General features: G+C 45.2%; 1 protein-coding gene across 5 annotated transcripts in view; it reads left to right on the forward strand.

Annotated features, from left to right (window-relative positions):
* The window catches only part of LOC126996988 (septin-7-like), an 80,417-nt gene that overhangs the window by 5,369 nt on the left and 62,494 nt on the right, over nucleotides 1-12,554 (forward strand). For 2 of the 5 annotated variants that reach the window (XM_050858002.1, XM_050858000.1), the window contains exon 1: nucleotides 4,198-5,163. The exons of 1 other annotated variant lie outside the window; for it this stretch is intronic. In XM_050858002.1, the coding sequence (XP_050713959.1) occupies nucleotides 4,708-5,163 (456 nt within the window). In that variant the 5' untranslated portion in view covers nucleotides 4,198-4,707. Of the gene's footprint in view, nucleotides 1-4,197; nucleotides 5,164-12,554 lie in introns of those variants that run through there. 2 more of the 5 variants (XM_050858001.1, XM_050858004.1) reach the window with 1 other exon arrangement.

The following is a 12,554-nucleotide window of genomic DNA, read 5'->3' on the forward strand; positions in this document are numbered from 1 at the left end:
CTTAAATTATTCTGATCTTTGCGTCCCTTGAGAGAGAGAGAGAGAGAGAGAGAGAGGAATGTGGTCAGCTGAGATGGTCACCCACATACATATTTTTTTTTGTTTCTTTCCTGCTTTATGTCTGGAGATCACATTTCTCTCTCTCTCTCTCTCTCTCTCTCTCTCTCTCTCTCTCTCTCTCTCTCTCTCTCTCTCTCTCTCTCTCTCTCTCTCTCTCTTCACCCTTTATTATATTTATTTCTTGATATTTTTCCTTCCTCAAGTGTGTGTGTGTGTGTGTGTGTGTGTGTGTGTTCTGGACAGCGTAAGTAGAAAAGGATGTACTGGCGCCAGACACACACACACACACACACACACACACACACACACACACACACACACACACCATCCATAGACTCTGAACAAGGGGAGGAAAGAAAGGAATCGTGGGTGGAAGAGGAGGAGGAGGAGAAGATGGAGGAGGAATAGAGATGGAGAGCAGAGGTAAGGTAGGAATGTCAATTGTCTGAAGGAGGTAATAGAGGAAAATGGAGGTTTGAGAAGAGGAGGAGGAGGAGGAGGAGGAGGAGGAAAAGGAGGTACTCAAGGTAAGGGAGGAGTGAAGGAGGTTGTGATGGAGGAGGAATAGACAAGAAACCTTTCCTCTCTCTCCTCCTCCTCCTCCTCCTCTTCCTCATTTTTCTTCTTCTTTCCTCTTATTTCTCCTGTTTTTTATTTCTCCTAATCTCTTCCTGTTTTCTCCTTTCTCATCTTTTTTTCTGCCTTTCCCTTCCTTCTTTCCTTCTCCTTCCTTCTCATTACCTTTCCTTCTTTTTTCAAACTACGAAATTTATCTATCTTATCACACACACACACACACACACACACACACACACACACACACACACACACACACACACACACACCTTTTTTTCTCTCTTCACCTTCTCCACCTCCTCAAATAACCAGCTTTTTCTCCTCCTCTTACATTCATCACCGCCTCTCCACATCCTCCTCCTCCTCCTCCTCCTCCATTTCCTCCTTTACCTGAAGTTTGATGCTTTCACATAAGTGGGTGGAAAGTCCCTCACGATGTCCGTTTGCGAAATCACCCAAAAAGGCCCTCTGCTGATAATCGAGGTCAAGAAACTGCAAATATCCTTCAATCTGTGCAAGTGTGATTCGCCTCCTAAGGGTCACTCCGGGTCCAGAAATAGTAACCATACATTCAACGTGCGTGGAGAACCTCTGCGGTCGTGCCTAGGGAATCTGATCTCGTGGTCACCATCCGCAGTGACCAAAACCCCTGTAACAATGCGATTACTATGCTCGGGTTCATAGCGAGGAACTGTGAGACGCAGAGGGTAATGTTGTCTTTGTATAACTCACTGGTAAGACTTCACCTGGGGCAAGCTGTTCAGTTCTAGTCCCCTAATTGCAAAAAATGACATTAATTACTCGAGAGACAGCGACACTCGACGAAAATTATTGAGGGCATAGCCGTATGAAATGAAAAACGACGCAAGCAACTTAATCCATTCGCGTTGGTAAAGAAACGACTACAATGGGATTTGATACAGGCTTTCAAATGTCTATAGTTCAGTAACGTCAGTGACTAAAGTGTTTTTGAACTCCAAACTAACCCGATGATCACAAATAACTACATTAATTCAAGCTAGGCGATGCAGCACAGACCTTTTTTTTTTTTTTCAGACCTAGTCATCAGCGAGTATAGCAATCATCCTGCAGAACGGTGAACTCATGTAGCTGTCGCGTTGACCCCTTCATAGCTTCATGGGCGATGTTGTTCCCGCACGTAGACACAGCAGGTGCTCTCTTTATATGTACCGCCGGTCAGTGACGTGCCCAACGCGTGCCGAATAAGTTAAAATCACTAAAGCGGCCAACCTCCTTATAAGCCCACAAGCTGTCTGTTCCTCTCTCCTCCTCATTCACTTCAATTAACCTGACCAACATTTCTGTCAGTTAACCGCTATTCGTTTCCATGAGCGAAATATATGACGTCTAACAGCACAGATAATAACCCGGATGACACACTGGCCAATGCGACGTAGATTAGCACTGGGGCCACGCGCAGCTATACCCTGTGCCCCAAACTTTATAGAATAGGTACATTGTTAAAGTCTAGTATCGTTCCCCTTTTCACGGTCGGTTTTCTTTGAGGTGATGGATCTCGTTTTCAGTTCGTTTTCAGTTTGTACGTTCAAAGGGAAACTGTAGAGGAAAGACCGACTCATTTAAATTGAGAGGAAGAAAAATATATCATAGGTATTATTATAAGTCGTATTAGTTGTAGTTGAATTAGTAAGTTTATTAATAATTGTACAAGTATTTCCTTTACGAACTCATTATACTTGTCACCATGAATTCCTATATAAATGATGGGTGACTCATGTAAAGGAATGGAGGAAGGGGAGGAAGGAAAGTATATGATAAAAAATGAAAGGTGAGAGAGAGAGGGAGAGAGAGAGAGAGAGAGAGAGAGAGAGAAATACCTCAATATGCTCGTACACTTCTTCTTCTTCTTCTTCTTATTATTATTATTATTATTATTATTATTATTACATACTTTCCCGTCTAGCATCTTTATCATTACTATCCTTCCTCCTTTTTTCTTCCTTTTCTTTCTTTCTTCCATTATCTTGCATCCTTTTCCTGTTGATTCTCTCCTCTTTATCTCTCCTCTTCAATCCCCCCCCCTCCTCCTCCTCCTCCTCTCCGTAACGTTTCTGGTGACCTTCGTGAAACTTTTTGAATCACACCGAAACATTATGGAAACAGTGATACCCGTTGCGTAGATTTCGTTCATTTTGCAACTTATCGAGGCGTCCAGGTGTGTGTGTATACTGATTAGGCTCTACTTCACCTGGGAGAGAGAGAGAGAGAGAGAGAGAGAGAGAGAGAGAGAGAGAGAGATTTGATATATGTGTTTGCTTATGTAGGGGGTGCAGGACTGGTGTGTGTGTGTGTGTGTGTGTGTGTGTGTGTGTGTAATCCCTATCCATATACGCACACGCACACGCACGCACGCACGCACGCACATTATAATTAGTTCTGATTTAATTAATTTTATCCTCAATTATTAGTTATGAGCTTTCTCTCTCTCTCTCTCTCTCTCTCTCTCTCTCTCTCTCTCTCTCTCTCTCTCTCTCTCTAACGCAAACAGATGAAAGTAAGATAGTAGTTAAAGATAAGAAGATAAGAAAGTAAGAGTTTTCATTGTTATCTGATAGGCCGCTATGAGAGAGAGAGAGAGAGAGAGAGAGAGAGGTGGGGGGTGGGGTAGGATGAGACGTGTGTGTAGAAATTTCCTGTTTAATGATTTCCACTGTTTAGTCTCTCTCTCTCTCTCTCTCTCTCTCTCTCTCTCTCTCCTACCAGTAATAATAAAAAAAGAGAAAAAGAAGAGGAAGAAGTCCTTGAAAAATACTTGCGTTCATAATAGTGATAATAGAGGAGGAGGAGGAGGAAGGAAGAAGAGGAAGAGGAAGAAGAGTGCGGTATGATATCGAATAAGGCATACAACACACACACACACACACACACACACACACACATACACACACCATCGTCCCCCTTCCAGACGTACGAATCAGCCACACACCTTTTCTTATTAATTCCTCGTCCGTGGCTTTAATTAAGGACAGGTGAGGCCCATTTCCGGTCCGTGTCCTTCCTCTCACCTGCCCACGTGCCCTCCCAACCGCCACTTCCCGTCCGTGAGTCACCTTCGTCCGTGCTTGTCCGTAGATTGTAATTCCAAGACGTCCGCATTGCTCTCTCTCTCTCTCTCTCTCTCTCTCTCTCTCTCTCTCTCTCTCTCTCTCTCTCTGGCGTCGCTATGTCTTGCTTTCTGTCGAGTTTGCGTTTTTTTTTTTTTGTGTGTGTGTGTGTGTGTTCAGAGTGTGTGTGTGTGTGTGTGTGTGTGTGTGTTCTTGCTGCTCATGTTCCTCTCGCGTGTGGTTGTGTGTTTTGGCATGTGTGCGTGTGCGTGTGTGTGTGCGTTTTTTGTGTATGGGTACGCTTGGGTAGGGTAGGATAGGTTAGTGTGTGTGTGTGTGTGTGGAGAGGGCGGGGCCGCTTGAGTGTGTGTGTATGTTTGTGTGTATGCGAGTGGTGCCGCAGAGAGAGAGAGAGAGAGAGAGAGAGAGAGAGAGAGAGAGAGAGAGAGAGCAGACCACAGACTTGCCCAACCTCAACCTAACCAGTCAGTGAGCAGACCTCGTTGCGTGTGTGCGTGCGTGTGTGTGCGAGGTTAGCGTGCAGGGAAGAGCATACCAACACACCCTACCATGCAATAGCCCCACAGCACCCTACCACACCCCTGTCACCCCTTACCACCATCTTGATAGCGATAACGTGTCACACCGCTGATAAATATACCGGGAACTGCCGCTCACAAGACCAGTATGTGCCGGGCAGTGACGCGGGGAGGTCGCACGCCGTTCTCCTCCTCCCATTGATTTTAACCGAAGAGGAGGGCGAGGCAGTGCTACGAGGGTGACTTACAGGTGACATAGAGGCGACACAGGTGCTTATGAGGTGCTGTGAGGCCGTGGACGTGAGATTGAGTTAAACCACGTGGTGTGTGTGTCCGTGAGGGGAGTTTGAGAGAGGCGCGGCGCCCCCCTCACCGTGGAGACGTGCTGCGGCGGCCAGGAGGAGGCGGGGGGCACTGCAGGAAGGACGAGACGCTTGGTGGTGGCTATGAACGGGGAGACAGCGATAGGGGGCGAGGCGGGGGGCGGCGGCGGGGGGCGTGTGGTCACCTCCCAGCCGTCCTACCTCCGAACTGGGTCCACTCCGCCCTCGTACTCCTCCTCGCCGAGACTCCGCAGACTGGATGACATGAAGAAGACTTGGGGATCGGGTGGAGGAGCCGGCACCGGTGGAGGAGGAGGTACAGGAGGTGGAGGAACAGCACCATCCACATATAACTCCTACTCCAAGTACTCCGCAAGTTCGAACTCCACCTACCGCCTAGCATCCCTCGACCGGCTAGCTCAGCGCCACAAACTCTATGATGCTACCGGCGCCGCGCCCCCCCCTGACGCCAACGGGGGGCTGCCTGGGGGGGGCGGTGTAGGGGCCAGAGACACGCCCAGGGAAGCCGCCTCCGCCGCCACCACCGCCGCCGCCGCCTCGCCTTTGCAGGATCCCGCTGTGAGTGTGTTTGTGTGTGTGTGTGTTTGTGAGGTTGGGGGGTAGGAGAGTGTTTGTGTGTGTGTATGTGTGTGTGTCTGTCTGTCTGTCTGTCTGTCTGTCTCTTATTACCTGTCTCCATTCTCTCGCTCTCTCTCTCTCCTCTCCCAGGCCTTCCTCCTCGGAACTTTTCAGAGGAGGAGGAGGGAGGAGAGAGGAGAGAAAAGGGGAGGGAGAGAGAGGGAAAGAGGGAGGAAGGCAAGCTAACCGTTACCAAGGGAGGGAGGGAAACTTTGGGAGAGAGAGAGAGAGAGAGAGAGATAGGGGACGGAGTAAGAGGAGGAGGAGGAGGAAGAGTTGATGATGGAGAGGAAGAAGGAGGTGGAGGAAATGGAGGAGATAACTTTTTTTACCCGTCATGTGAAGTAAAGTGGAGAGAGAGAGAGAGAGAGAGAGAGAGAGAGAGAGAGAGAGAGCAGTGCCTTCAAGATAAATACCGGATGTGGAAAATTCTCTACTCTCGTGTTGTTTCCTCCTCCTCTTCCTCCTCCTCCTCCTCCTTCTTAGGTTGCAGGGGGAAGGGACAGGAGAAGGGGAAGGAAGGATCGGATTCCAAGCGTCTAGTATTTGGGAACCACAACCCCTTCTTTCCCTCCCCTTCCCTTCCTTCTTCCCTTTCTTTCCTTTCTCTTTCATTCCCTTCTTCGTTCCTTCTTTCTTTCGTTCATTGTTTCTTCCTTCTTCCCCTCCCCTTCTTTCCCTTCCCTTCCTTTCCTTCTTCCCTGTCTTTCCTTTCCCTTCTTCATTCCTTCTTTCTTTCCCTTTCTTTCGTTCATTGCGTTTTTGTTTTGTTTTTCCTCATCTGTTTCTTCCTTCTTTTCCTTCCCTTCCTTCTCTTCCCTTTCCTTCTTTCTTCCTTTCCTTTCCCTTCATTCCTTCTTTCGTTCCTTGTATTTTTTTTTTCCTCATCTGTTTCTTCCTTCTTCCCCTTCCTTTCTTTCCCTTCCCCTCCTTCATCCCCTTCCTTTCTTTCCCTTCCCTTCCTTCTTCCCTTTCTTTCCTTTCCCTTCATTCCTTCTTTCTTTCCCTGTCTTTCGTTTCTTGTATTTTTTTCCTCATTCTTTCCTTATTCTTCCTTCTTCCCCTCCCCTTCCTCCCTTTCTTTCCTTTCCATTTTCTCCTTCCCTTCCTTGCTCCTCTTTTCTTCTGCCATCTTCTTTTCTTTTTGTCATCTACCCTTCTTTCTCTTTCCTTTTCTCGCTCTTTTTCGTTCCATTTTTTTCCCTCTTCCCTTCATCCTCCTCCCCTTCCTTCTTTCGTCCCTTCCCTTCCCTATCTTTCATTGTCTTATTTTTTGTTCCTATTTTCTCTGTTTCATCTTCTATTCACCTTCCTTTCAATTCCTATTCCTTTTTCCCCTCACTTCCCTTCCCTTCCCCTCCCTTCGTTTACATAATCCCTTCCTAGTCCTTCGTTCTCCCTACCATTCTTTTTTTTAATCTCCTTTACCTTTCCCATTTCCCTTTTCCTCCCTTCCCTTCATTTCCCTTCCCATCCTTTCCCTTCCCTTCATTTCCCTTCCCTTCCCTTCCGTCCCTTCCCTTCCCTTTCCCTTCCGTCCCCTCCCTTTCCCTTCCCTTCCGTCCCCTCCCTTTCCCTTTCCCTTCCTTCCCCTCCCCTTCCTTCCCCTTTCCCTTTCCCTTTCCCTTCCTTCCCCTCCCTTTCCCTTCCCTTCCGTCCCTTCCCTTCCCTCACTTTCCCTTTTCCTTCCTTCCCCTCCCTTTCCCTTCCTTTTCCTTTCCATCCCTTCTACTCCATCTTTCCATTCCATTTTTTTCCCCTATTTCCTCTTTCTCTTCCCCCCTTCATTCCTCCATTCCTTCATTCTCCTTCTGCACGATTTCCTTGGTCAGAGAGAGAGAGAGAGAGAGAGAGAGAGAGAGAGTTTATTTTTACGTCTAGTTTTTTGTTTACTTCAATCTGCAAAATAAACAAATAAAAATGAAGAAAGGAAATAATGAAGAAGTAGAGAGAGAGAGAGAGAGAGAGAGGATATGAATACAAAAAATATATACCTTTCTTCCCTTATTCTTCCTCTCCCTCCCTTCCTACCTCTCCCTTTTTTTTTTACCTCCCTCTCCCTCCCCCCCTCCCTTTCTCCCTTTCTTCCTTTCCCTCACTTCCCATCTCCCTTTTTTGTCCTTCGTTTTTGCATGACATTTGTGTGTGTGTGTGTGTGTGTGTGTGTGTGTGTGTGTGTGTGTGTGTGTGTGTGTGTGTGTGTGAGGCAGATGGGAGAGAGATGTAAATTTTCCTGCAAAGGTCATGCTCTCTCTCTCTCTCTCTCTCTCTCTCTCTCTCTCTCTCTCTCTCTCTCTCTCTCTCTCTCTAACAAGCAATTTCCTTCTTTTTCTTATTTTTTTATCATTATTTTCACTATTCTATTATCACTTATTATTATTATTATTATTATTATTATTATTATTATTATTATTACTAAGACCTGATTCACTCCTATTGTTCATTGTGTTCTATTGTTCTTTACGATTAAATGTTTGTTTGTGCTAATTTATCGAGGAATTGTGTGAGTGACTGTGTGTGTGTGTGTGTGTGTGTGTGTTGATAAGTATATATAAGCTGTGTATAGATATGACTAATTCTTTGTTATCTTAAGTCTTCTCTTCCTCTTCCTCCTCCTCCTCTTCTTCCTCCTCCTCCTCCTGATTCTTTTTTTTCTCTCATTGTTCATTTTGTTTTTTGTTTTCTTCATATTCTTCTTCGTCTTTGGTTTTTCCTCCTCCTCCTCCTCTTCTTCTTCTTCTTCTTCTTCTTCTTCTTCTTCTTCTTCTTCCTCCTCCTCCTTCTTTTACCGCATCGTTAAGTTTTTCCTGTTTTTTTTCTTTTATTCTTCCTCGTCGGCTTCGTTTTTTACACTTCCTCCTCCTCCTCCTCCTCCTCCTTTAAAGTAACCATGGCCACATATATTTTAAATCCATGTACGTGTGTGTGTGTGTGTGTGTGTGTGTGTGTGTGTGTGTGTATTTAAAGACGGCCCATGTACGTATTTCTTGATGAATGGACCCTCTGTGTGTACATGTAAGCTTTGTATGTGCGTATAAATGAACCCCATGACTGTATAATATTAAGCCTACATGTGTACGTATGTGTGTGTGCACGAATGAGGAAGGGTGTGTGTATGTAACTATGTATGTATGTTTGTGTGTATGCGTTCACTTTGTATGTGTGTGTGTGTGTGTGTGTGTGTGTGTGTGTGTGTGTGTGTGTGTGTTTTATCTATATCTTTTTCTCTTCTTTTCCATCTTTCTGTTTATATATATCATCTTTCTCTTCTTTCTTTTATTTCTTTCCCTTCTTTGTCCATATTTTTTCTGCTCCTTCCCTTTCGTCTTTTCCTTCTTTTCTCCTTCGTTGTCATTAGAGAACCTAGGGAAGAGGGAAGGAAGGAAGGGGAGGGAGGAATTACGGAAGAGGTGAAGGAAAGAAGGAAGGAAAAGGCGGTGAAATAACGCTAAGAAAAGAAAGAAAAGAAGGAAGGAAGGAGAATAAGGAGGGAGAAATTAAGAAAGGGTGTGAAAGAAGGAAGGAAGGAAGAAATGTGAAGAAACGCTAAGAAAAGAAAGAAAAGAAGGAAGGAAGGAGAATAAGGAGGGAGAAATTAAGAAAAGGTGTGAAAGAAGGAAGGAAGGAAGAAACGTGAAGAAACGCTAAGAAAAGAAAAGGATGAAGGCAAGAAAGGCAGGAAGGAAGGGAGGAATCAAGAAAGGAGATGAAAGTGAAGAAACGCTTTTGTGAATGTTTATATATGGGTGTGTGTGTATGTATGAGTGTGTGTGTGTGTGCGTCTGAATTTACGTTTCAAGAAAAACTCCGTGTGTGTGTGTGTGTGTGTCGGGTCCTTGGGGTCTGAATGATGCTATTGTCACGGTGTTCAGGTTACCTTGGAGAAGAAGGGGGGGGGGGGAGGAGGAGGAGGAGGAGGAAGAAGTGGAGGGAAGTGAAGTGTGTTGGTGAGGCCATTGGGGAGGGAATGTGTGTGTGTGTGTGTGTGTGTGTGTGTGTGTGTGTGAGAGAGAGAGAGAGAGAGAGAGAGAGAGAGAGAGAGAGAGAGAGAGAGGGGGAGATTTCCTATATAAAAACCGACCCTCCGCTCACTACCCTTCTACTTATATAACAATTAGAGTAATATACAATACACATTGCGTATACTTAATCCTACAGAACATATAAAAGACATGTACTCGTATATGTTCAGTAGGACCATGTTTATTGTATATTACTAATTGTTATATAAGTAGTAGGGGTGATCGGAGGGTCGGTTTTTAGATAGGAAATATATCCAGCATATCTCCTTTAACCGAAAAATACCCCAAAAAAGCTCAAGAGGAAGTAGAGAGAGAGAGAGAGAGAGAGAGAGAGAGAGAGAGAGAGAGACTAATCGATAATTTGACTGATTGATGTAGATTTCCAGGTGTGTGTGTGTGTGTGTGTGTGTCAATATATCGGTTTCTTCTGCATATTTTAGGATATTTATGTGTTTTTAGCGGAATGTGTGTGTGAATATGTGTGTGTGTGTGTGTGTGAGAGAGAGAGAGAGAGAGAGAGAGAGAGAGAGAGAGTTCAGTCATGCATCACTGGGTTTATGGGTAATGGTGCTGATGGTAGTAGTAATAGTAGTAGTAGTAGTAGTAATAGTATCAGAAATAACATGAAAAATATAGGCATTAAAATCAATTCACCACCTCAAAAAAAAAAAAATGTTTAGTATATATGTGATAAAAAGAGTAGGCTAAGGCAGTATCATAAGGTCATGGGTTCAGTGATGTTGATAATGGTGGTGAATTGGTGATGTTGGGTGTTACAGATATATGAAAGTGGGTGTTGATGGGGGTGGAGGTGTTGGTGGTGGTGGTGGTGGTGATGGTGTTGGCGAGGTCACATGTCATTGGTTGACCTCTGTACCACATCCGGGAGGTGGTGTGTGTATACTTGTCCTGCATCCATCTCTCTCTCTCTCTCTCTCTCTCTCTCTCTCTCTCTCTCTCTCTCTCTCTCAGATAGCAATACCAGCTGGCCACAACCACCACCACCGCCTCACTTTGGTAACTGATAAGGAACTCTCTCTCTCTCTCTCTCTCTCTCTCTCTCTCTCTCTCTCTCTCTCTCTCTCTCTCTCTCTCCTGTCGTTTATTCAGTTGTCTGTAATTCTAATCCGCTTTCTCGTATTTGTTTATCTTTGCGTGTGTGTATGTGTGTGTGTGTGTGTGTGTGTGTGTGTGTGTGTGTGTGTGTGTGTGTGTGTGTGTTTGTGATTTTAATGGTAGGGGAATTCTACTTATCTCTTCTTCGTATTATTATTATTATGATTATTATTATTATCATTATTATCATTATTATTATTATTATTATTACTATTATTATTATTACTATTATTTTTACTGTCATCATCATTATTGCTATTAGTACTATTATCATCAGCGTTAGTGTTATAGTGGTGCCGATAGTGGTAGTGAAGGTTATGATAGTAATAGTAGTAGTAGTAGTAGTAGTAGTAGTAGTAGTGGTGGTGGTGAACACAGGTGTCAGATATCATATGGGGCGGATCAGGGGTGTCATGTCTCTCTCTCTCTCTCTCTCTCTCTCTCTCTCTCTCTCTCTCTCTCTCTCTCTCTCTCTCTCTCTCGTATCACCTCTCCTTCCCCCGTTCTTAATCCTCTATCTATTCCCTCCTCCTCCTCCTCCTCCTCTTCTTCCTCCTCCCTTCATTATCCCTTCATCCTTCTTCCTCCCTCCTTCCCTCCTTCTCTCCTTCCCTCCAATAATCGATATGGCTAACGTTAAATATATACTGTAGGGACACTCTCTCTCTCTCTCTCTCTCTCTCTCTCTCTCTCTCTCTCTCTCTCTCTCTCTCTCTCTCTCTCTCTCTCTCTCTCCCTAATAACCTTTGTTCTGTTTAAGTTTTCTTGTTCTACCTCTTCTTTTTTTTCTCCCTCCTTCTCCTCCTCCTCCTCCTCGTCTTCCTCCTCCTCCTCCTCCTCCCCATGCAATAAGGTGTGCTGTGGATTTTAGTGACTCATCCTCTCTCTCTCTCTCTCTCTCTCTCTCTCTCTCTCTCTCTCTCTCTCTCTCTCTCTCTCTCTCTCTCTCTCTCTCTCTCTCTCTCTCTCGGGTTTATTTGGTACTGGACAGAAAACGATCTTCCTCCTCCTCCTCCTCCTCTTCCATACATAGACAAACACACCTTCCCTCCCTCTCCTTACACATATGGTGCAGCCCGTGTATGTGTGTGTGTGTGTGTGTGTGTGTGTGTGTGTGTGTGTACGCCGGTCTGACCTTGGAAGGAAAAAGATTACGTCATTGCTCGTCTGTCTCCTCCTCTTCCTCCTCCTCCTCCTCCACCTCCTCTTCCTCCTCCTCCTTTTTTCTTCTTTCTTTTCTTCCTACTTCGCTTTCACAATGACCAGTATTACGATTCTTATTTATTCCTCCTCCTCCTCCTCCTCCTCTTCCTCCTCCTTTTTTCTTCTTCCTTTTCTTCCTACTTCGCTTTCGCAATGACCAGTATTACGATTCTTATTTATTCCTCCTCCTCCTCCTCCTCCTTCTCCTCCTCCTCTTCCTCTTCCTCCTCCTCCTTTTCTTCCTCATTTTCTTTCTTCTCCGGTTTCACAATGACCAGTATAACGCCCACTAATGATTCCTCCTCCTCCTCCTCCTCCTCCTCCTCCTCCCGGTCTTCCTCTTCCTCTTCTCGTTCCTCCTTTTGAGAATAACCGATGTTGCGTTAACGTTCAATAATTTCCTTCCACTCTTACTCCTCCTCCTCCTCCTCCTCCTCCTCCTCCTTCTGTTGTTCTTTATTTTTTTGTGGTTTGCCTATGACACATTTCAAATTAACGTTTTTAGGAAGGAGGAGGAGGAGGAGGTGGAGGAGGAGGAGCAGGTGGAGAAACAAGAGGAAGAGGAGAAGGATATGAATCAGGTGGAGAGGCAAATGGAAGGAGGAGGAGGAGGAGGGAAAAAGAAAGTGACGTTTAATTATGCACATTGTTTATATTAACTGAGAGAGAGAGAGAGAGAGAGAGAGAGAGAGAGAGAGAGAGAGAGAGAGAGAGAGAGAAAATGCATTGCCCTCTAAAGTTAAGTGGCTCTCAACCCTTTAAGAGTCACCCAAAAGAGAGAGAGAGAGAGAGAGAGAGAGAGAGAGAGAGAGAGAGAGAGAGAGAGAGAGAGAGAAAGCATGTTGGGAGAAAAGTAAAAAGTTTCCCCATTTTTCTCTCTCTAAACTCCTCCTCCGACTCCTCCTCCTCCTCCTCCTCCTTCTCCTCCTCCTCCTCCTCCTCCTCCTCCCTTACACAGTTTTTTACCTTTGACCTCACACACACACACAC

Source organism: Eriocheir sinensis, chromosome 11 (assembly GCF_024679095.1).
Source record: "Eriocheir sinensis breed Jianghai 21 chromosome 11, ASM2467909v1, whole genome shotgun sequence".
In the NCBI taxonomy this organism is placed as follows: Eukaryota; Metazoa; Arthropoda; class Malacostraca; order Decapoda; family Varunidae; genus Eriocheir; species Eriocheir sinensis.